Below are 24,491 nucleotides of genomic sequence, written 5' to 3' on the forward strand. Positions count from 1 at the left end.
CCCCGGCTGTGGCATTATGTACCTGGCTAGTGGAGCCCGGTGCTGGTTTCAAAAATACGGGGGACCCCTACGCTTTTTGTCCCCCGTGTTTTTGGAACCAGGACCAGGCGGAGAGCCCGGTGCTGGTTTATGAAATATGGGGGAACCCCGGTCATTTTGTTCCACATATTTTGTGAACCAGGACCGGCTCAAAGAGCCCGAGGCTGGTTTTGCTTAGGAGGGGGGACCCCACGCATTTTTTTCAAACAAATTTAACACTTTCCCACCCCTTCCCACTGATAAACATGCACGGATCTCATGGATCCGTGCATGCCTATCAGAACACAGTAAAAAAAAGCAGGTCTGTTTTATTTTAGCATTTTTTTACGATTTGTATTTTTTCACGGCAGTGTTTGGCTATTGCCGGCAGTGTTTGTGAATTACACTTTTTAGTAAATTACCGAGTTCTACCAAATAACAGGCGTATTTGACCGATGGTGTATTCATTTGTAATTTTTTTCTTTGAGTTCCAAAAAAATACGAATTCCCTCATCACTGCCGTGATTTGAGTTTAGTAAATTCCCGAGATGACACTTTGAAGAAAAAACACCATCTCGGTCAAAATCGGGAGCTTAATAAATTTCCACCAGTGTTCCAGAAAATCAGAAGCACTGGGCTTAAAAAGGCAATATTCTTCTTAATGGCCACAAGAGGGCAGCAGATAACAGTAGTAAACAGCCACATTAACAGAAAGAGACTCATGTTGCCTTATGACAGACCCTAGTGTGTCACGATCCGGGTATCTGGACGCCATTACTTACCCTTCAGATGCCTCCTAAGGCGGGCTCAGCGTTCCAGGACCAGATTCCGCTGTTCCTGAGTTTCCACATGCAGAGTGTCAGAGTGGTGTTTTCATCAGCCGCGGCCTCCGCTGTGCCCGCGTGGTTAAATGTGCATCTATCAGCCTGGCGTCTCCGGTGGCCGGCGCCGCCATTACTGTTTCCCAGACCACATGGATTACAAACCAAACTTCCCTCCAAGTGTCTGCATGGGCGCAGCCATCTTGGATTCTGTCATCTGATCATTTCCACCAATCTGCTGTTTGTATTGTTGATTTGCATAATTGCCTAGCCAACCCCTTCCTTGCTGCAGGTATAAGTAAGCTGTGCCTGAGCAAGGAAGACGTCAGTGCTTTGGTTGTCAAACCTAGTTCCTGTTTGTCTCTCTTCTATGATTGTCTTCCAGGTTCCAGCTCCTGTCTCAAGACTTCCACCATAGAGACCCGCACCGGCATTCCACCTGCGGTGTAGCCATACTCTCCAATCCATTGTGGATTCATCTGTTTCCAGCTACAACACTACCTGCTTCCAGCCTCAGCTTCCAGCAGAATACAGCTTCCCTTAAAGGGCCGGTGTCCTTTCTACACTTTACCACTCTCCACCGGAATTATTATTTCTCCGCTCTCAAGTTCTACATTTCATCGCTCCCAAAGTTCATTTATTATTTAACTGGTTCCAGCCAGTATCCACTCCGTGCTAACAACAGTCTGGTTCCAGCCAGTATCCACAGCAGCTGTTTTACCTTCAGCAACCCAGCTCTTCCTGGAACACCAGCTGGTACAATCCTGGGTTATCTCCATTGCTACAGCCGGGCCTGGTAAGGACTTTCCATCTAGAAGATCATAAGAACTATCTCACACTACCAGTGCCCTGTGGCTCCTGCCATGCTGTAGTACTCAGGAACTGTATTTATTCTTTGCTGACTTTTACGTTTTCCTTTATTGCTGCTGTGATGCGGAGTTGTCATAATAAACATCATTGACTTTTATCTAAGTTGTCGTGGTCACGCCTTCGGGCAGTTATTATTCATGTTACTTACATGTCCAGGGGTCTGATACAACCTCCCAGGTTCCGGTACATCTCAGCCCCTACAACTGAGGCTGCCTCCCGTCAGCTCAGGCCCTCAGTTGTGACAGTAAGCACTGACCTAATGAATCCAGCCGGAGACCAGGATCAAGCGGCCAGGCCGATGCAAGAACTGGCAGCCCGACTAGAACATCAGGAGGCTGCACAGGGCCACATCATCCGCTGTCTCCAGGATCTCTCTACTCGGCTGGATGGGATTCAGACCACTCTCCGTGGATCAGGCGCGTCTGGTGCGTCAACCACAGTGACTCCAGCTATAACCCCACCCACCTTATCCATTCCTGCTCCACGTCTTCATCTTCCAACGCCAGCAAAGTTTGACGGATCTCCAAGATTCTGCAGGGGATTTCTCAACCAGTGTGAGATTCAGTTTGAGCTACAACCTGGCAATTTCCCCAGTGACCGTACAAAAATTGCCTACATTATTTCTCTTCTCAGTGGCTCAGCCCTCGATTGGGCATCACCGTTATGGGAGAGGTCCGACACCCTGCTATCTTCTTACACTGCATTCGTGTCAACATTCAGGCGCATCTTCGACGAGCCAGGCCGGGTAACTTCAGCTTCGTCTGAGATTCTCCGTTTACGCCAGGGATCACGTACTGTAGGACAATATCTTATACAGTTCCAGATCCTGGCATCCGAACTGGCATGGAACGACGAGGCCCTGTATGCTGCATTCTGGCATGGTTTATCCGAGCGTATTAAAGATGAGTTAGCTACCAGAGACTTACCCTCCAAGTTAGATGAGTTAATCTCACTTTGTACGAAAGTTGACTTACGTTTCAGAGAGAGAGCAACTGAGCGTGGAAGATCATCTGCTCCAAAATCTTCTGCTCCTCCTCCTCGCCAACTGTCACCAACTAAAGATGAACCCATGCAAATTGGCCGTTCCCGTTTAACTCCTGCTGAGCGCCGAAGACGTCTCTCCGAGTTTCTCTGTTTGTACTGTGCAGCTCCGTCTCACACCATTAATGCCTGTCCCAAACGTCCGGGAAACTCCAAATCCTAGCTCGCCAAGGAGAGGGCCGGCTAGGAGTAATGATCTCCTCTCCATCTCCTCAAGATTGTAACCTCCCAGTCTCGCTTCAAGTTGCTCAACGTTATCAGAACGTCATTGCCCTCCTGGATTCCGGAGCAGCTGGGAACTTTATTACCGAAGCCTATGTTAAACGGTGGTCCCTACCCACCGAGAGACTTCCTTCGTCCTTTTCCTTAACTGCTGTGGATGGCAGTAAAATTTTTGATACAGTTATTTCTCTAAGGACTCTACCAGTTCGTCTGAGAGTGGGAGTTCTTCATTCCGAACTTATTTCACTTTTAGTGATTCCAAGAGCCACACATCCTGTGGTCCTGGGCCTTCCATGGCTCCGTCTTCACAATCCTACAATTGATTGGACGACTACGCAAATCCTGGCATGGGGTTCCTCCTGTACTAAGACATGTTTGTTTAAAGTGTTGCCTGTCTGTTCCTCCTCCCCCAGGTCGTCTGATGTTCCACCTCCTCCATATCAAGATTTCACGGATGTGTTCAGTAAAGCTTCTGCTGATATCCTTCCCCCTCATAGAGAATGGGACTGCCCGATTGATCTCGTTCCAGGGAAGGTTCCACCTCGAGGCCGAACTTATCCGTTGTCTCTCCCCGAGACGCATTCTATGGAGGAATACATAAAAGAGAACCTAGCAAAGGGGTTCATTCGACCTTCTTCTTCTCCAGCCGGCGCAGGCTTCTTTTTTGTAAAGAAGAAAGATGGTGGTCTGCGGCCGTGCATCGACTACAGAGGTTTGAACGACATTACCATCAAGAACCGCTATCCTTTACCCCTGATTACTGAGCTCTTTGACAGAGTTAGCGGAGCTACCATCTTTACAAAGCTGGACCTGAGAGGTGCATACAATCTCATCCGGATCCGTGAGGGTGACGAGTGGAAGACCGCATTTAACACCCGTGACGGACATTATGAGTACCTCGTCATGCCCTTCGGATTGAGCAATGCTCCAGCTGTCTTCCAGCATTTCGTCAATGAGATCTTCAGAGACATTCTATACCGTCATGTCGTGGTCTATCTAGATGATATCCTCATTTTTGCCAACAATTTAGAGGAACATCGTTTCTGGGTAAAGGAGGTTCTGTCCCGTCTCCGTGTCAATCATCTCTACTGCAAATTAGAGAAATGCGTCTTTGAAGTCAAGTCCATTCCGTTTCTAGGGTACATTGTGTCCGGTTCCGGACTAGAGATGGATCCTGAGAAACTACAAGCAATCCAGAATTGGCCAGTACCCTTAACCCTCAAAGGGGTCCAGAGGTTCTTAGGGTTCGCCAATTATTACCGAAAGTTTATACGAGACTTTTCCACCATTGTGGCGCCTATTACTGCTTTCACCAAGAAGGGTGCTAACCCGTCCAAGTGGTCTGAAGAAGCCATGCAAGCTTTTCATCTTTTAAAACAGAGGTTCATCTCTGCACCTGTCCTGAAACAGCCTGACGTCGACTCTCCTTTCATCTTAGAGGTGGATGCCTCCTCCGTTGGAGTAGGAGCGGTGTTATCTCAGAGGGCTAAAGATGGTCATTTACATCCTTGCAGTTTCTTCTCACGGAAGTTCTCCCCAGCGGAGCGCAACTATGCCATTGGCGACCAGGAGTTGCTAGCCATCAAGCTCGCTCTAGAGGAGTGGAGATATCTGTTGGAGGGAGCTTCTCATTCAATCACCATCCTTACAGACCACAAGAACCTTCTATATCTAAAAGGCGCACAATGTCTCAACCCTCGTCAGGCCAGATGGGCACTTTTCTTTTCCAGGTTCGACTTTAAACTCCAGTTCTGTCCGGGCTCTCAGAATCGCAAGGCCGATGCCCTTTCCCGCTCATGGGAGCAAGAAAATGAGTCAGAGTCTTCAGACAAGCATCCTATTATAAATCCGTTGGCATTCTCCACGGTAGGGATGGACTCTACGCCCCCATCAGGGAAAAGTTTTGTGAAGCCGACACTAAGGAAGAAGCTCATGCATTGGGCCCATGCTTCCCGTTTTGCCGGACATACAGGTATCCAAAAAACCCTGGAGTTTATCTCTAGGTCCTATTGGTGGCCAACTCTGAAAAAGGACGTTTTGGAGTTTATTGCATCTTGCCCAAAGTGTGCTCAACATAAAGTATCCCGCCAGTCGCCTGCGGGGCAACTGGTTCCACTATCTGTTCCCCGTCGACCATGGACCCATTTGTCGATGGATTTTATTACAGATTTGCCCATGTGCAACAAGTTCAATACCATCTGGGTGGTAGTTGACCGGTTCACCAAGATGGCACACTTCATTCCTCTCACCGGTCTTCCGTCAGCTTCCAAGTTGGCTCAAGTATTCATACAAGAGATCTTCCGACTCCACGGTCTTCCAGAAGAAATTATCTCAGATCGAGGAGTTCAATTCACAGCCAAATTCTGGCGAAATTTATGTCAAGTCCTCCAAGTCAAGTTAAAGTTTTCCACGGCTTACCATCCTCAGACCAATGGTCAAACTGAGAGGGTGAATCAGGACTTGGAGGCCTTCCTCCGCATCTATGTGTCCTCCTCTCAAGATGACTGGGTTCAATTACTTCCCTGGGCCGAGTTCTGTCATAACAACCAGTATCATTCTTCATCTTCTTCAACACCATTCTTCACCAACTTTGGATTCCACCCTAAAGTCCCTGAGTTCCAACCGCTTCCAGCAACTTCTGTTCCCGCAGTGGATATCACCTTGCATCAGTTTGCCAATATCTGGAAGAGCGTACGATCAGCTCTGCTCAAGGCATCGTTCAGGTACAAGAAGTTTGCGGATAAGAAGCGTCGAGCAGTTCCTGCTCTCAAGGTGGGTGATCGGGTATGGTTATCCACGAAGAATTTGAGGTTAAGAGTTCCCAGTATGAAGTTTGCACCTCGCTACATCGGTCCTTTTAAAATTGATCAAGTCATCAATCCTGTTGCTTACAGACTCCAGTTACCTCCCTTCTTAAAAATACCCAGGACATTCCATGTTTCCCTGTTGAAACCGCTAATCTTGAATCGGTTTCATTCCTCACTTCCACCAACTCCGAAAGTCCAAACTCAACGAGGCGTTGAGTATGAAGTGGCCAAGATCCTGGACTCACGTCACCGTTACGGTCAACTTCAGTATCTCATTGACTGGAAGGGCTATGGTCCTGAAGAACGCTCTTGGACCAATGCCTCTGACGTCCATGCTCCTGCCTTGGTCCGAAATTTCCACGCAAAGTTTCCTTTAAAGCCTAAGAAGTGTCCTGGGGCCACTCCTAAAGGGGGGGGTGCTGTCACGATCCGGGTATCTGGACGCCATTACTTACCCTTCAGATGCCTCCTAAGGCGGGCTCAGCGTTCCAGGACCAGATTCCGCTGTTCCTGAGTTTCCACATGCAGAGTGTCAGAGTGGTGTTTTCATCAGCCGCGGCCTCCGCTGTGCCCGCGTGGTTAAATGTGCATCTATCAGCCTGGCGTCTCCGGTGGCCGGCGCCGCCATTACTGTTTCCCAGACCACATGGATTACAAACCAAACTTCCCTCCAAGTGTCTGCATGGGCGCAGCCATCTTGGATTCTGTCATCTGATCATTTCCACCAATCTGCTGTTTGTATTGTTGATTTGCATAATTGCCTAGCCAACCCCTTCCTTGCTGCAGGTATAAGTAAGCTGTGCCTGAGCAAGGAAGACGTCAGTGCTTTGGTTGTCAAACCTAGTTCCTGTTTGTCTCTCTTCTATGATTGTCTTCCAGGTTCCAGCTCCTGTCTCAAGACTTCCACCATAGAGACCCGCACCGGCATTCCACCTGCGGTGTAGCCATACTCTCCAATCCATTGTGGATTCATCTGTTTCCAGCTACAACACTACCTGCTTCCAGCCTCAGCTTCCAGCAGAATACAGCTTCCCTTAAAGGGCCGGTGTCCTTTCTACACTTTACCACTCTCCACCGGAATTATTATTTCTCCGCTCTCAAGTTCTACATTTCATCGCTCCCAAAGTTCATTTATTATTTAACTGGTTCCAGCCAGTATCCACTCCGTGCTAACAACAGTCTGGTTCCAGCCAGTATCCACAGCAGCTGTTTTACCTTCAGCAACCCAGCTCTTCCTGGAACACCAGCTGGTACAATCCTGGGTTATCTCCATTGCTACAGCCGGGCCTGGTAAGGACTTTCCATCTAGAAGATCATAAGAACTATCTCACACTACCAGTGCCCTGTGGCTCCTGCCATGCTGTAGTACTCAGGAACTGTATTTATTCTTTGCTGACTTTTACGTTTTCCTTTATTGCTGCTGTGATGCGGAGTTGTCATAATAAACATCATTGACTTTTATCTAAGTTGTCGTGGTCACGCCTTCGGGCAGTTATTATTCATGTTACTTACATGTCCAGGGGTCTGATACAACCTCCCAGGTTCCGGTACATCTCAGCCCCTACAACTGAGGCTGCCTCCCGTCAGCTCAGGCCCTCAGTTGTGACATAGTGGTTCCAATAACATAAATGATCCCTTTATATTTTTGTGTTTAATAAACCAATCAGGTTTGTACTTTATAGAAATACTACATTTTACTTACATTGTTATGAACATTTAACGTAATAGCCTTGTCCCCTAATGTATTGTGTTTCCTATTTTTTTATAATACTTTTTGGAAATCTTGTTAACTGATATAAAAAAATTGGATTGCAACATTTTTACAGTTTATTTGCCTCCTGTTTTCATTAATATTGGGCTAAAATAGTTACATTTTTGCCCATAGTGGTTTAGGGTGCATGTGAATAAGGATGCCTGATCATCGTACAAAGCTAAAAGCCTAATCTGCCCCTCCATCATTTTGAGGTCAAACCAACTGACATTAAGTATAGGCATGTGGAGTGTGTTCTATATGCCTCCTATGATATCCAGCAAAAGGAGATCATACAATGTGTATGAGACAAGGCCCAAGTTATTATAAGGGATTGCTGCAGCAAGCAGTGTCAGGACCTGAGATGAGGAGCTAGTGTTCCCAAGAGATGGCATCATTTGGGGCTTAGCAATTTGTTAAAGGGCCCTATAGAATAATTTTTAAGTGTCCCTTGTGGGGAAAAAAAAACCCCATGAAGCATTAGTTACACACAGTCATTGGCGTTTCTATAATGGGTGCAGTGTGTGCGGTGCACACAGGCCCCTGAGTCCCAGGGGGGTCCACACCGCACACACTGCACCCATTTCTCCTATACTTACCTTTCCGGAGTCCATCGCTGACCGTGTGTGGGCCCCCTCCTCTCCCGTAGCCGTTGCGCCGGTGCTAGCGCACTCACCACTAGAGACTCTGGGGCAGATTTATTAAGCCTGGTGAAATGATAAAGTGGAAGGTGATAAAGAACCAGCCAGTCAGCTCCTAACTGTCATTTTTCAAACACAGCCTGTGACATGGAAGTTAGGATCTGATTGTCTGGTCCTTTATCACCTTCCACTTTATCACTTCACCGAGCTTAATAAATCTGCCCCTCTGGCACAGTACCACAGTCTACAGCGCATGCGTAGGACTCAGAAAAAAATGGCACGGCTGCCATTTTTCAGAGTCTTGCGCATGCGCTGTAGACTCTGGCACTGTGCTAGAGTCTACAGCGCTCAGAGCGCTAGCAGCGGCGCAACGGCTACGGGAGAGGAGGGGGCCCGTACACAGAGTCTGCACACGGGTCCCCTCCTCTATAGAGAAGTCCCTGCACACAGTGCTTTTTTCTGCTGAAGGTCCTGTATCCAGGGTAGTGTCTCACTAATTCAATTCTGGGCACCATACCACAAAAAGGATATCCTGGAGCTAGAAAAGATTCAGACGCTGGAATACGAGGAAAGGCTTGCAAGACTAGGCATGTTTACACTGGAAAAGAGGAGACTAAGAGGGGACATGATCAACATCTACAAATATATAAGGGGACAATACACAGAGCTTGCGCAGGACCTGTTTTTGGTTAGATCAACACAGAGGACTCGTGGACACTCACTTAGGTTAGAGGAGAGAAGATTCCGCACAATACAGCGTAAAGGCTTTTTCATGGCAAGAACAATACGTGTATGGATTTCTCTGCCTGAGGGAGTTGTAATGGCGGACTCAGTCAACACCTTTAAGAATGGGTTAGATAAATTCCTAATGGATAAGGATATCCAGGGTTATGGTGCATAATCATGCACTATAGTTACTATAAAAAGAGGGCTAAAACAACATCAGTCAAAATTTTAGACCAAATAATCCTGCATAGGAGACCACAAATAGGTTGAACTCGATGGACAATTGTCTTTTTTCAACCTTAGATACTATGTTACTATGTTACTATGTAATCTGGTCATTAAGTTGCTGGAATGGACTAGTCTGGTGATGAATCCAGGAAGGAGTATTAAAATATAACAGCAATGACAGTAGAAGAACAAAAAGATAAAATAATATGTGATATTTATAAAAAGGGTACTTAATATTCATTACTAGTTGTAAAGCTCGGTGTTGCCTGGCTTTTATTTATTTTCTCACACCTCTCCTTCTCCATCATCCACTGTCTATGACTGCTCCCTCATTCTCTCCTGTCCATCTCTGATTCTGGTGGAAGGGGTAATTACACTCCAATTACATAATTTTATCAGTAGTTGATTTTATTATATAGATTTTATATCTATTTTCCTTTATATTGTAGTACTAGGACATCAGTAGCTATTTCTCCATTATTTAAATGATTTCATACTGCCATATACAGCATACATTTATTCTCACTTTCTAATTAATGAAACTCCACTTTATATAATATTTTCATTTCGGCACATTTTCATTATATAGAATTTATTCACTTGCCGTATAGCTCAGATTTTATGAAAATTGTTATCCAAACAAACCATGGCCCCTGCAGCATTACTTAAGAACTTCTCCAGTGGCACATGCACAGTGGTGGCACATGCTGGACACTCATGGTCAGAAGAGCCCAGCTTTGGAACATTGGGTGCTGCTTTTATTTTGCTATGGGCTCTACAATGCATTTGTTCACTGCTGCTCCTTACAAGGGGGGTAATTCCAAGTTGATTGCAGCAGGAAATTTTTTAGCAGTTGGGCAAAACCATGGCCCTCATTCCGAGTTGTTCGCTCACTAGCCGCTTTTCGCAGCAATGCACACGCTAAGCCGCCGCCCTCTGGGAGTGAATCTTAGCTTAGCTGAATTGCGAACGATGTATTCGCAATATTGCGAAATGATTTTACTTTGCAGTTTCTGAGTAACTCGAGACTTACTCTTCCAGTGCGATCAGTTCAGTGCTTGTCGTTCCTGGTTTGATATCACAAACACACCCAGCGTTCGCCCAGACACTCCCCCGTTTCTCCAGCCACTCCCGCGTTTTTCCCAGAAACGGCAGCGTTTTTTCACACACTCCCATAAAACGGGCAGTTTCCGCCCAGAAACACCCACTTCCTGTCAATCACACAACGATCACCAGAACGAAGAAAAACCTCGTAATGCCGTGAGTAAAATACCAAACTTCTTAGCAAATTTACTTGGCGCAGCCGCAGTGCGAACATTGCGCATGCGCAGTTTGCGGAAAATCGCTGCGATGCAATGAAAAATAACGAGCGAACAACTCGGAATGAGGGCCCATGTGCACTGCAGGGGAGGCAGATATAACATGTGCAGAGAGAGTTAGATTTGGGTGGGTTATTTTATTTCTGTGCAGGGTAAATACTGGCTGCTTTATTTTTACACTGCAAATTAGATTGCAGATTGAACACACCCCACCCAAATCTTACTCTCTCTGCACATGTTATATCTGCCTCCCCTGCAGTGCACATGGTTTTACCCAGTTGCTAACAGAATTCCTGCTGCGATCAACTTGGAATTACCCCCAATATTATATACTGCAGTACAACTTATCCGGTATTTATCAACTCTATCATAATGATACTGCCACTTAGGATGACAGATAATTGTATTTTTTTATCATAATAAATGATTTCTGATCATCAGCATTCAGCTAACTAAATCCCTGCTCTGCTGCTACAGTGTCCGCTGCTGCTGCGCATGTCAAAAGTGACAGGCAGCAGCAGAGCAGCAGCGTCAAGGCAAATATATAGTTTGCAGGTGGGCGCCGAACACCCTAGCACCGGCCCTGGGTACAGGATCATTGAATGCTGATGCAATACCTACTTGACCCCCTTTCCTACACTAATTAATGTTATTTGCTTTTACTAGGCATAATGAGTTGGTCTACTCTTCCCATCATATTGCTATTCCTACCTATATGTCTGTCTGTTTTACCCAGTTTTGTTCTATTACTGTTGTTCCCCAGTTTTGTTCTATTACTGTTGTTCTAATTGTAAAGCGCAACAGAATATGCTGCGCTATGTAAGAAACTGTTAATAAATAAATATTTCCTGTTATCCTAGCCATTGTAATACTAATCAATGCACAGTGCTGTGGACATGTTGTGTCAACATTTACAGATGTAGCTTTGCTCATCTTACCGTGATGCGGCATGTTGCAGCAAGTGTTGCAGCATGCTGCATCGCAGCAAAGATGAGCATGGCTACATCTATAAATAAAAGATAAAAAGTAGAAGTAGGCGTCAATACTCAACAAGTGTGACATTGGCCCTCCACATCACTGATCCCAAAATGCCACTCAAACCACCCTTTTGCCTCAAAATGCCCCCAACTTGCTCCATGATCCCACATAAACTTCAACATGAACTCCCTCAATGCCACATAGACCTCCCCCACTTGTCTCCCAGACCCCCCCTCCCCTCATATGCCACTCAAACTATGCAAAAGCCAATTTGATTCTTGATAAGTACTTTGAGATTTAGGGGACTAATGGGTGTTAAATACAATAGTCTATTGCCACTTAGCATAGTGATAGAAATTCTTTTACAGCCTAATCTACCATTTAAATATCACTGGGGTAGCTGATACTCTGCTTCCTAGCACTACTGCCTGATAGCACCAAGAGGAATCTTACTGCTTCGCCAGCCAGTCTTGGACCCATCTACATGTGCGTGACTTGACTTGTCAGTTCACACATATGCTTTGCACTGGCAACCCGAACTTGGGCTTCCACTTAATATTCAATGAAAAACAATGAAAAAAAAATAATTAAAAAATAAAAAATAAAAATAAAATGATATATATATATATATATATATATTATATATATATATATTTTCAATGTATGTTTATCTAAGGATTATTTAATAAGAAAGCCCTTTTTCCTGCCATGAGCACATCAATAACTAACCTTGTTGTTCTAATGCATGTGGATTTGGAAAACATTCACTGCACAGCCACAGTGATAGCTACCGCCAGTGGCACTTGGCAATAACCTCCACCAGTGATACCTGGTGATAGCCACCACCAGCTGTACTTGGCAATAGTCACCACCAGCGGTACTTGGAAATAGCCTCCACCAGCGGTACTTGGCAATAGACACCACCAGCGGTACTTGGCAATAGACACCACCAGCGGTACTTGGCAATAGCCACCACCAGCGGTACTTGGAAATAGCCACCACCAGCGGTACTTGGAAATAGCCACCACCAGCGGTACATTGCAGCAGACACCACCAGCGGTACTTGGCAATAGACACCACCAGCGGTACTTGGCAATAGCCACCACCAGCGGTACTTGGCAATAGCCACCACCAGCGGTACTTGGAAATAGCCACCACCAGCGGTACTTGGCAATAGCCAACACCAGAGGTACAGTACTTGGCAATAGCTACCACCAGAGGTACAGTACTTGGCAATAGCCGCCACCAACGGTACTTGGAGATAGTTACCACAAGCAGTACTTGCTACCAGTTTTGGTAGCCATTTGATAAATAAGAGTAAACTTTAGAAAGCTTTGACATACAGAAAAATCAGTGGTTTGCTATAAACCATGTGCAGTTTGGGACTTCATAGACTGCCACACATTGGATATACTTTCAGTTTTCAGCCTCCAAACTGCAGGATTGTATATCTCCACCCAAGCTGCATTTTTCTTTTGCGTATATAGATGTAAAGATCTGAATTTGTATGAGATGCTTAGAATAGGGAGGGTGATTAAGGTATTAAAAAAAAAATACATATATGATATTTTGTAACGCTGCTCACAAGCTCTGAGCTCTCAGCATGAATGGGTTAAGCAACAGCGGAAGAAGAAACTTTCTAATATAACAAATGTTGCCAGATATGTGGGCGTCAGGCAGGGAAATGTCCAAGAGTCCCAGCCTTTTCTATTAATCCCTGAAGTTTGTAATAAGAATGAGTGTGTGTAGGAAGATAAGGTGTGCGTGGGTCATACTTGTGTGTGGGCAGCATCCTAGTTACTGAAACATTGTAGGCGAAAAGTAAGATACTTACGTGTTTTCTATTTAGTGGCAAATTGAGTTTTCTTGTAGAAAATAACTAATTGCAGAAAAAGGCCGCTTGGAAGCTGTGCCTTCTGAATTTCTTATATAGAGCTGTTTTCACTATAACATATTGTTTGTAATGTATCAATCTGTTAACTTACTGTTCATATTACAGCATTTTTTTTTTTTGGGTGGAGGCAAAATAAAATCATAATATTTGTTGCCAATCTATAGTGGGTGTATTTACCTACAATCAAGAGTGGGACTAGAGGTGGTGCAGTGGGCATGGCAGTTCGAGAATGATTGTTTAGTGGCAATACTCCCTCTACATGCGCCCTCCCCACACACCCCCGCGCCACCTTGGCCTGGCTACCCTCAAAAAAGAGTAGAACCTCAGATAGCAGAACAGCAAGGTCTATGGACTAAGCCATAGAGAGAGAGATAAAGTGGATGGAGATAAAGTACCAGCGAATCAGTTCCTAACTGTAATTTTTTAAACACAGCCTGTAACATAACAGTTCAGAGTCGGCAGCTGGTACTTTATCTCCGGCCACTTTAACTCTCTCCAAAGCTTATTCCATAGACCCCAGTGTCCGTGGGACACTACCTAAGTTTTGCTATGTGGCCCAACAATTCCCTGTTCAATATTATTACTTCACAGAGTGGTAACATTGGATCCCAGAAGACATACTAGGGGGTTGGTGTCGGATGGACCTCATGGCGGAATGTGCCGGGCAGAACTTAGACCCAGGGAGTCTGGGCTGGGCCTTCTACTAGGGGGTTGGTGTCTCGGCCAGACCTCCCGTTAATGTACGCTGGGTAGCCTTGAAATAGCAACATTAATAACAGAAAGAAATGTTTAAACCCATCTCACAATAAAAGTGATTATAAAACTGAACAGGAAGAAAAGCTGAGGAACAGGGCTACTGGCGACACCCAAAAAGCAAAAACGACACTAGGCAGCCAACTCATGGGTATGTTGGAAGAGCTATTAAGCTACTAATTATTTTGTATATGTTGTATATGTTGACAGCTACATCCAACTCATTGATAACTTAATAACTGGAAAACGTAAACCGCTGGGTACCTCAGCTAGTTTCCTCTACTTATATAGCATAGCCAGTATCATGGCCTCTTTTCTATGGCATACCTAAATATGTATGATGGGTTTGAGGGAGGTTTTCTGCACAGGACTTTTTGGTTATACTTTATATAATGTTTAAGACCAACAATAGGTTAAAAATATGGTAGTTGTAGATCTATGAATTGTCTGTGTTGGTGGTGCACCCCAGAGTTAGCCTATACATTTGTCTAACACAGGTGGTCCTCTGCTAGGTGCTCCCCACAAAGGAGTTTTCTTTCTTCTCTGTGCCTAGCAGAGGACAACCTGTTTTTCTATGTAGCAAGTTACTGTGTAAAGTAAAATTGTACATACTGTAGCTCAGTGTCTTCAGCAAATATGGACCTTCGCCTCCAGGCCATCTATGAGGATTTAGGACATAAAAAAATATGGAAAAGAAGAGGGCACAATACAGTCCACTGAATAGGCAAGATAAAAGGAGTGATACTCTGCTTAACTTGCCCATCATTATGTTTACTTTTCAGTTTACTTGTCTATATTAATGATGTTACCAATATTTAACCATAGGGCTCTATAAGTGCTGTTTTATTGGCATTTATTTATCTTATGCATATTTGATTCATTAGTGGTTATGGGATGACACAAATATAACAGTCATGGGGTCGGGGATTAAAGAGGGTCAGTTATTTTGTTAAGTATAAACACTACAGTTATTTAATATATATTATTTAGCTCAGTAGTACAGAGACTTTGAAATCTATTAATGTCAAATAATGGCATTGCTTCTTCCTTAATCTCCCAGGCCCATTTATGTACAGTATATTATTGGAAAAGATTCATTGCCTAGAATGCAGCGCTTAACACAGGGATGTGGTGTTTACGTGTCCCTCTGGAACGGTTAATTACGCATTTGTTAATTATTCACTAGCAGTTATCACGGTATGAGTCCTTTGGGATAGTGAACTGCTTTCTCTTGTAGCCTAAGGTAGGTGTGCAGTTTTGGATCAGCTCTTTATATAAAAATCTATGATATTTTCCTGCAGCTGCTGATTTCTTTCTTTTGTTCAAAACTTTAAATATTTTAAATGTTTAACATATGGCTTGGAGACCATTAAACATATTATATAAACATATTATATAACTATAATGTAATTTACTAATTGAAACTATTTCTATATTACATCTAAGCTAAATATATTTCTTCGTCTTCAATAATACTTTATTCTGCAACTATGATCAGGGCCGGTTCTAGACCTTATGGCGCCCAGGGCGAAAGTATCCTTTGGAGCCCCCCCAATAAAACAGGGTTACTGCATCAAAAATAGAGGTGTGGCTTCATAGGGAGGGGCGTGGCCACAGAATAATACCAATTCACATTACACCACACAGTAGTGTCTGTCAGTCACATTACACCAGACAGTAGTACCCCTTTTACATATTATGCCATGTTAGAGCCCCTTACACATATTACACCACAGTAGAGCAGAGCCCCTTATACATGTTGCACCAGGTAGAGCCCCTTATACAACACAGGAAAATAAAAAACAGGTAAAAAACCTGATTTATGCTCTTCACATTATTTTTCATTTTCCCTCCTTATAAATATGCCCCTTATGCATTATACCCCACACAGTAATGCCCCTGACACAATATTAAACCCCAGAAAATAATGCACGACACCATATTAACCCCAAACTGTAATGCCTGACATCATATTACGCCCCAAACAGTAATGCTCGACACCATATTACCATATTAGGGACAACCTCTGTGGTGCCTGCAGCTTGGGGTCCTTTTTGCTGGATCCTGACTGGCTTGTGGTGGCTGGCAGGGGACTCATCCTTCTTCTCCGCTGCGTCTTTCATTGTCCTGCCTCCCCAACATCCTCTGTCCTCGTCCTCTACGAGGCCTGTCCTGTCGGGCAATATCATGGATGTCTCCTTCCACCAGGGCCCTCTCCTTTTCCTACTGGGTCCGTCTGGAGTCTTCTCTGGAGGTCTTCACTCCCAGAAGCAGGTTGTCTTCCAAGGTACCTTCAGGTACATCGGCCCTGGGCAGCACTTCTCCTTTGCTCCTGCAAGTCCCTAGGGAGTCTCCTTTGAAGTCCTGGTCCTCGGGCTGCTCCTCCGATCCCAGCGCTGCTGCCTCACTTCTACACCAGGTTCCTTCAGGGGCTCCGGGCAGTCGGGCAGCACTCTGGGCAACTCCTCTTGGTGCAGAGCTCCTCTAGTCTGCTTTGCTGGTCCCGACTCCGGGTCTTTCTGGCCGGGCTCCCCATCTCTCCATGGGGTACGGAGGAGAGCTGCCTGGGAAAAGGTGGACAGGGCAAGGAGTTTAAACGCGCCAGCGGCCCAGCTGACAGGAGGCTCTGGAATGCCGTTCCTGAAGACTACACAGGACCTTCAGCAATTGCGTTCCAGACTGTCCCGGCAGCAAAAAAGATCTGGGCATTGGTATGAGTGCCTGCGTGGTGACTGCGCTGCGCCCCCAGGCCGCAGCGCCCCAGGCCACCGCACTGCTAGCCCACACCTAAAAGCGCTACTGACTATGATTCATAATTTGATGTCATAATAACCCTATAGGAGGTACGTTAATGCAGTGATTTGGGACTGCATATGCCCTCAACCCCCACGTCCCTAAGGTACTGTACTTGGCTATTAGGAATTTAAGAATAATGTGGTCCCAACTCTTTCAAATGCTTTTACATATGATTAAGAGGTCTGACTATGTTGCTTTTATTTAAAATGAAGATTGAAATGTAGCAGCTGCAATAATATTAATTACAAATGTAGTAATTAAAAACAACAGTAATTTACGATTTGCAACCCATAAAGGAATGCTGCATTTCTGCAGTTCTCTTAGACTATTGGGCTAGATTTTCTAAACTCCAGCTTTTGCTAGCCGCCAATTCTCAGCAGGTTTTTTCTTTATATTTAAAGAGACACTAATATTAAATGCAAAGCATTAAATGTATTGCTTTAAATTTCGTGGTCAAACCTGCTGAGTCGTGGCCGCTATCACATGCCGATGTTTAGTAAAACTAGCACAGTTTGTCTCCTGGGAAAATGAAATCAGAGTTCTTTTCTTGTATCAAGAGTATTAGAATGAGATAACAAGGTGGAAATGGCACTTAGCGAAAGGACTCTTGATTTTTCACAAACTCTCAGTTGGCAGAGATTAGGTTTTGTCCATACTTCCTACATCCATAATGTCCATGAGACTCCTGTATGTCGGAGACTTTTCCCAGACTCTCAGAGAACAGTACACCTTGCCGGATCCTGCCCAATTGCCTATTGAAATGAGCAGGCATGGGCTTAATGACATAATTTACAGTGAGTCGTATCTTTATAGCCCTACCTCCCTGTCTCTTGCCGTGAATTGCAGCGTTGCCCAGTGGGGAGCCAGGCCATGATGATACCATTTTGCATCACCATACCCCCTGCACTTACCAATTACACATACCATAGAGAAACTCCAGTAAGGGAGTTCCCAAAAGCAGGCAGGTATGGTTTCCTACTGGTATAAATGCTTCAGTACCATAGTCTCTCCCCTGCTTTGCTAGAAATTAATTAAAAATATTTAGAATGTACAGAAGTGAAGGTAAAGCCTAATATTCAGGGCAGTTGTTCTTTTTGATTCAGCTAAAACTATGCTAGAAGCCTAGAACTATGTAGCTAGAACTAGAATGGGTGTGGTGTGCGTTGCCAGTAGCTGGGATCCGGGCGGTCAGCATCCCAACGCCAGGATCCCGGCCGCAGAATACCGGCGGGAGCGCAACATGCCCCTTGCGCCACGCTGTGGACACCCAATAGTCCCTGTTGGCATGCTGACCGTCGGGATAGTGAGGGGGCGGGATGGAGGTGGAGGTATTGTGGAGACCGCGGTCACATAACTACATCCCTATAGAACTACTAGCTAGAACTATGTAGCTAGAACTATGTAGTATAGAACTACCAGCTTGAATTATGTAGTATAGAACTACCAGCTAGAACTATGTAGTATAGAACTACCAACTTGAACTATGTAGTATAGGTAAGTAACCTAACATCATTGTTTAATTAATGTAATAAAATATTTTCTTTCAGGAAATCAACACTGGACAGCTGACGTTGGAAGAACTGTTAGATATGAGTGATGAGCAAGTTTGTGAAACGCTGGGGAAGTTTGGCGCCAACAGCGAAGAATGTGACCGTCTAAATGCCTCCCTCTCGTGTCTACGCACAGTGCACAAGTCAGGTGAGGGCACCTTGCAGAAACTTACACTATACGAGTACTCGTCATATTTCATGCATTCCTTCCCATATTTTAAATACACTATACTTTTTATAGAAATTGGCGTTGTTCTTGCACATAATACTCATTCCTTCCCTACTGCATTATTTTCTGTCAGTCCTATATTAGTACAAGTATTGTTTGCACTGACAAGGTAAAAGTAAATATAAATATGTAGCAATATAACTGTGCTACCAAGTGATTAAGGTAGCATTTATCGGATATAGGGGATATATTGTAAGGTCAGAGGTGATGTAGAATAAATTGTGACATCATCCAATGTTTTTTCGTTGGTAAGGTGGTGCATTGCAGGCTGAGTTAACAAGAGCTTTGATGTCCAGGGTTAGAGCACCTTTATGTTATCAATGTTCATCTCCTGCTTTTGTACCACCTAATTAAATACCTGTAGCCAATCCGATCATTAGAATATTAGCAACAGCACAGAGAATTTGCTGGAATTGAGGGTACTGTGCGCTTTGCAAGTGACGGCAGTACTGCATGTGGCAGCTAGTGTCCTTGTGTCAACGGAGCCAAGCAGACACTCACAGGCATTCAGGGTTCACAGCAGTGAATGATAGCAATATGGAGCGTTCAAAAAACTTACTGAAAGATTGTAATGTCTTATAGACCTCTGTAAAGGTCAAAGTTCATGGTTCGGAAAAAAAATAAAATAAACATAATAGGGCACTGCCTGAAGCACCAGGTCACAATTTCTGTACATGTGGAAATGCCCCCAAATTTATTTTAACAGATTAGGATATAATAAACGGTGCCACATGAAATCAGGGTTATGCCATGAAACAACACGGCATTCATTCATTAAGCATACATCCTTGTTATAGTGTATTGAGTGGAACTGATCTGAAACAAAAGAAACTGTATGGGGCATATTTATTATCATGTCCTAGAACTGATTTGCGGCAATAACAATTATTGATCGCCATTATGTATCAAAATACCCCAGCAGGTACTGGTGCTCACTCCCTGCACTGTGTTGAAAGTAGAGATGTGCGGCGGGCACGTATCGTGTTTTGTGTTTTGGTTCTATGCTCGTGTTTTGAATCTGGGTTGGTTTTGGTTTAAAAAAAAAAAAACAACAGCTAGTAATCACATAATTTGGGGGTAATTTTGATCCTACGGTATTACTAACCTCAATAACATTAATTTCCACTTATTTCCAGTCTATTCTGAACACCTCACACCTCACAATATTGTTTTTAGGCCAAAAGGTTGCACCAAGGTGGCTGGATGACTAAGCTAAGCGACACAAGTGTGCGGCACAAATACTTGGCCCATCTAGGAGTGGCACTGCAGTGGCAGACAGGGTGGCAGATTTAAAAAAATAGGCCCCAAACAGCACATGATGCAAGAAGAAAAAGAGGTGCAATTAGGTAGCTGGATGGCTAAGCTAAGTGACACAAGTGTGCGGCACAAACACCTGGCCCATCTATGAGTGGCACTGCAATGGCAGACAGGATGGCACTTAAAAAAAGTAGGCCCCAAACGGCACATCAAGCAAAGAAGAAAAAGAGGTACAATGAGGTAGCTGTATGACTAAGCTAAGTGACACAAGTGTGCGGCACAAACACCTGGCCTATCTAGGAGTTGCACTGCAGTTGCAGACAGGATGACACTTAAAAAAACTAGGCCCCAAACAGCACATCATGCAAAGAAGAAAAAGAGGTGCAATGAGGTAGCTATATGACTAAGCTAAGCGACACAAGTGTGTGGCACAAACATGGGACTTGCTGGAATTTGCCCAGATGTAATACACGCACAATATTGGTGGCACAGGAGAGCGTACCCCTAAACCACACACACACACACACACACACACACACACACACACACACACACACACACACACACACAGCAAAGCCTGTAAAATTAATTTGGATAATAATAACCCTTTTTATTTGGAGCTATTATAATAATATGCAGCACAGGCGAGCGTACCCCTACACCCGAAAACCCTGTAAACATTATTTTTGATAATAATATAAGTAATGTATATAACCCTTTTATTTGGAGTAAATAATACATAGCACAGGACACCCCCACTGGACTTATGGCAGCACAAGACACCACCACTGGACTTATGCAGCACAAGACAGCACCACTGGACTGGACTTATATGGCAGTACCCCTGTACTTATACGGCAGTGTCAGACAGGATGGCACTTTAAAAAACTAGTCCCCAAACAGCACATGATGCAAAGAAGAAAAAGAGGTGCAAGATGGAATTGTCCTTGGGAACTCCCACCCACCCTTATGTTGTATAAACAGGACATGCACACTTTAACAAACCAATCATTTCAGTGACAGGGTCTGACACACGACTGTGGCTGAAATGACTGGTTTGTTTGGGCCCCTACCCAAAAAAGAAGCAATCAATCTCTCCTTGCACAAACTGGCTCTACAGAGGCAAGATGTCGACCTCATCCTCATCCTCCGATTCCTCACCCCTTTCAGTGTGTACATCCTCCTCCTCACAGAGTATTAATTCATCCCCAATGGAATCCACCATCACAGGTCCCTGTGTATTTTCTGGAGGCAATTGCTGGTAAAGGTCTTCCCGGAGGAATTTATAATTCATTTTGATGAACATCATCTTCTCCACATTTTGTGGAAATAACCTCCTATGCTGATCGCTGACAAGGTTACTGGCTGCACTAAACACTCTTTCGGCGTACACACTGGAGGGGGAGGAGGGGGGGGGGGAGGATTGGCAACTTAGGTAATATAAAGCCAGTTTGGACAAGGGCATCCAAATTGCCTCTTTTTCCTGCCAGTATACATACGGACTGTCTGTCATGCCTACTTGAATGCTGTCACTCATATAATCCTACACCATTCTTTCAATGGTGACAGAATCATATGCAGTGACAGTAGACATGTCAGTAATCGTTGGCAGGTCCTTCAGTCTGGACCAGATGTCAGCACTCGCTCCTGACTGCCCAGCATCACCACCAGCGGGTGGGCTAGGAATCTTATCCTTTTCCTTGCAGCCCCAGTTGTGGTAGAAAATGAAGGAGGAGCTGTTGACGGGTCACATTCCACTTGAGTTGACAATTTTCTCACCAGCAGGTCTTTGAACCTCTGCAGACTTGTGTCTGCCGGAAAGAGAGATACAACGTAGGCTTTAAACCTAGGATCGAGCACAGTGGCCAAAATGTAGTGCTCTGATTTCAACAGATTGATCACCCTTGAATCCTGGCAAAGCAAATAAAGGGCTCCATCCACAAGTCCCACATACTTAGCGGAATCGCTCCATCTTAGCTCCTCCTTCAATTTCTCCAGCTGCTTCTGCAAAAGCCTGATAAGGGGAATGACCTGACTCAAGCTGGCAGTGTCTGGACTGACTTCACGTGGCAAGTTCGAAGGGTTGGAGCAGGGCCGGTGCTAGGGTGATCGGTGCCCCCCTGCAAACTATAAATTTGCGCCCTCCCATATTCCTTTGGTGCGCGCCGGGAAAAGGGGTGTAGTCTCACAAGGGGCATAGCCACACAATAGTACCCCCATTCAAAATTACGCCACAATGTAGCACAATCTTATTCATCTTATACGTAATGCCCCACCCGTAGTAGTAGCGTCCTTATATGTAATGCCCCCCTAGTACTAGTAGCGTCCTTATACATAGTGCACCCCCAGTAGTAGTAGCATCCTTATGCATAATGCCCCCCCAGTAGTAGTAGCATCCTTATGCATAATGCCCCCCAGTAGTAGTAGCATCCTTATGCATAATGCCCCCCAGTAGTAGTAGCATCCTTATGCATAATGCCCCCCCAGTAGTAGTAGCATCCTTATGATTAATGCCCCCCCAGTAGTAGTAGCATCCTTATACATAATGCCCTTCCAGTAGTAGTCGCATCCTTATACATAATGCCCCCCAGTTGTAGTAGCATACTTATACATAATGCCCCCCCCAGTAGTAGTAGCGTCCTTATACGTAGTGCACCCCCAGTAGTAGATGCGTCCTTATACGTAATTCCCCCTAGTAGTAGTAGCGTCCTTATACGTAATGCCCCCTCCAGTTGTAGTAGCGTCCTTATACGTAATGCACCCCCAGTAGTAGTAGCATCCTTATGCGTAATGCCCCCCCAGTAGTAGTAGCATCCTTTAACATAATGACCCCTCCAGTAGTAGTAGCATCCTTTAACATAATGACCCCTCCAGTTGTAGTAGCGTCCTTATAAGTAGTGCACCCCCAGTAGTAGAAGCGTCCATATGCATAATTCCGCCCTAGTAGTAGTAGCGTCCTTATACGTAATGCCCCCCCCCAGTTGTAGTAGCGTCCTTATACGTAGTGCACCCCCAGTAGTAGAAGCGTCCTTATACGTAATGCGCCCCCAGTAGTAGTACCGTCCTTATACATAATGCCCCCCCTAGTAGTAGCATCCTTATACGTAATGCCCTCCCCCAGTAGTAGTACTGTTATATGTAATGCCCCCCCAGTAATAGTAGCGTCCTATACATAATGCCCCCAAGTAGTAGTATCATCCTTATACGTAATGACCCCCCAGTAGTAGCGTCGTTACACGCAATGGCCCCCATTAGTAGCGTCGTTACACGTAATGCCCCCCCTGTAGTAGTAGCGTCCTTAAAGCACACATAAACGCACACAGACATACCACACACACACACACACACACACACACACACACACACACACACACACACACACACAACACATACACACACACACACACACACACACACACACAGACACAATACACACACACACAGACACAATACACACACACACACACACACACACACACACACATTTCCCTCTCACACTTCACTAACCTAAGCCAGTCTCCCTACACTACAGCAGCCTGGTCCGTGTAGCTCCGCCCCCTTCTGTCCCGTTTGGCCCCGCCCCTTCCGCCCCAATTAGCTCCGCCCCCTTCTGTACGTGCACAACGCTGTCCTGTCACACAGGTGAGGGAAGGGGAGGGAGGAGGATTTTCATGCTGCAGGTGCCGCAGCCAGTGCCTGTCATACAGTGACAGGCACAGCAGCAGCAGCAGCAGCAGCAGGGGGCACAGGACGGCGCAGCAGGGAAGGAATGCAGAGCAGGGGGCGCACCTCTCCATCCCAGCGCCTCCCTGCACTGCATCCCTTCGCTGAGCGGGTAGCGCCGGGCCTGGGTTGGAGAACCTTGCACAAGACGGAAATCATTCTCCACTGCGCTTGAGTCAGGTGCATTTGCCTATATCGTAGATGGATGTATAGGCTTGAATGGCCTTTTGCTGCTCCTCCTTTGTCTATATCAGTGATTTTCAACCTTTTTTTACTCGCGGCACACCGAACAATATTTTAAAATTGCCAAGGCACACCATCAGTTCCCCAGAAAAAAAAAAAACAAAACACACATTGGCCCTCACAGTAAAAAAAAATCCACACATACATTGGCCTACACAGAAAAAACAATCATATTGCTCCCCACATAAATCATGTTGCTCCCTACATAAATCCTATCGCTCCCCACATAAATCAATCACATTGCTATCCATAAATCCTTATTCTACCCACATAAATCCTATTGTTCCCCACAGGAGAAATAAAATAACAAATATTAGCTCCTACCGGTCAGCTGTCCTCCTCCCTGTCCCTCAGTGGCGAGGGTTGTTCATAGTGGAGTGCTGCGAATACTGAGCAGCGGGCAGTCGGGCAAGTGTGGATGTGGGTGGGCAAGGAAAGCTGTGTATACAGGCAGGAACTGGAAGATGTGTATGCAGGCAGGTGGGCTGGCTGGGTGGTGAGACGTGGCGGCTGTGACCTATGATATCACACCGGCGCGTCTTCAAGGTATAGGTCACGGCCAGAGCACGACTGATCCTCTAAGAAGAGCCCGGGCCAACTGTTCACTCTGAAGGTGCAGGAAGCT

General features: G+C 45.2%; 1 protein-coding gene across 2 annotated transcripts in view; it reads left to right on the forward strand.

The window, feature by feature from the left end:
* The window catches only part of KSR2 (kinase suppressor of ras 2), an 868,249-nt gene that overhangs the window by 129,301 nt on the left and 714,457 nt on the right, over positions 1-24,491 (forward strand). For both annotated transcript variants that reach the window (XM_063964329.1, XM_063964330.1), the window contains exon 3: positions 18,412-18,562. In XM_063964329.1, the coding sequence (XP_063820399.1) occupies positions 18,412-18,562 (151 nt within the window). The remainder of the gene's footprint in view (positions 1-18,411; positions 18,563-24,491) is intronic.

This window comes from Pseudophryne corroboree, chromosome 1 (assembly GCF_028390025.1).
Source record: "Pseudophryne corroboree isolate aPseCor3 chromosome 1, aPseCor3.hap2, whole genome shotgun sequence".
NCBI classification, from domain to species: Eukaryota; Metazoa; Chordata; class Amphibia; order Anura; family Myobatrachidae; genus Pseudophryne; species Pseudophryne corroboree.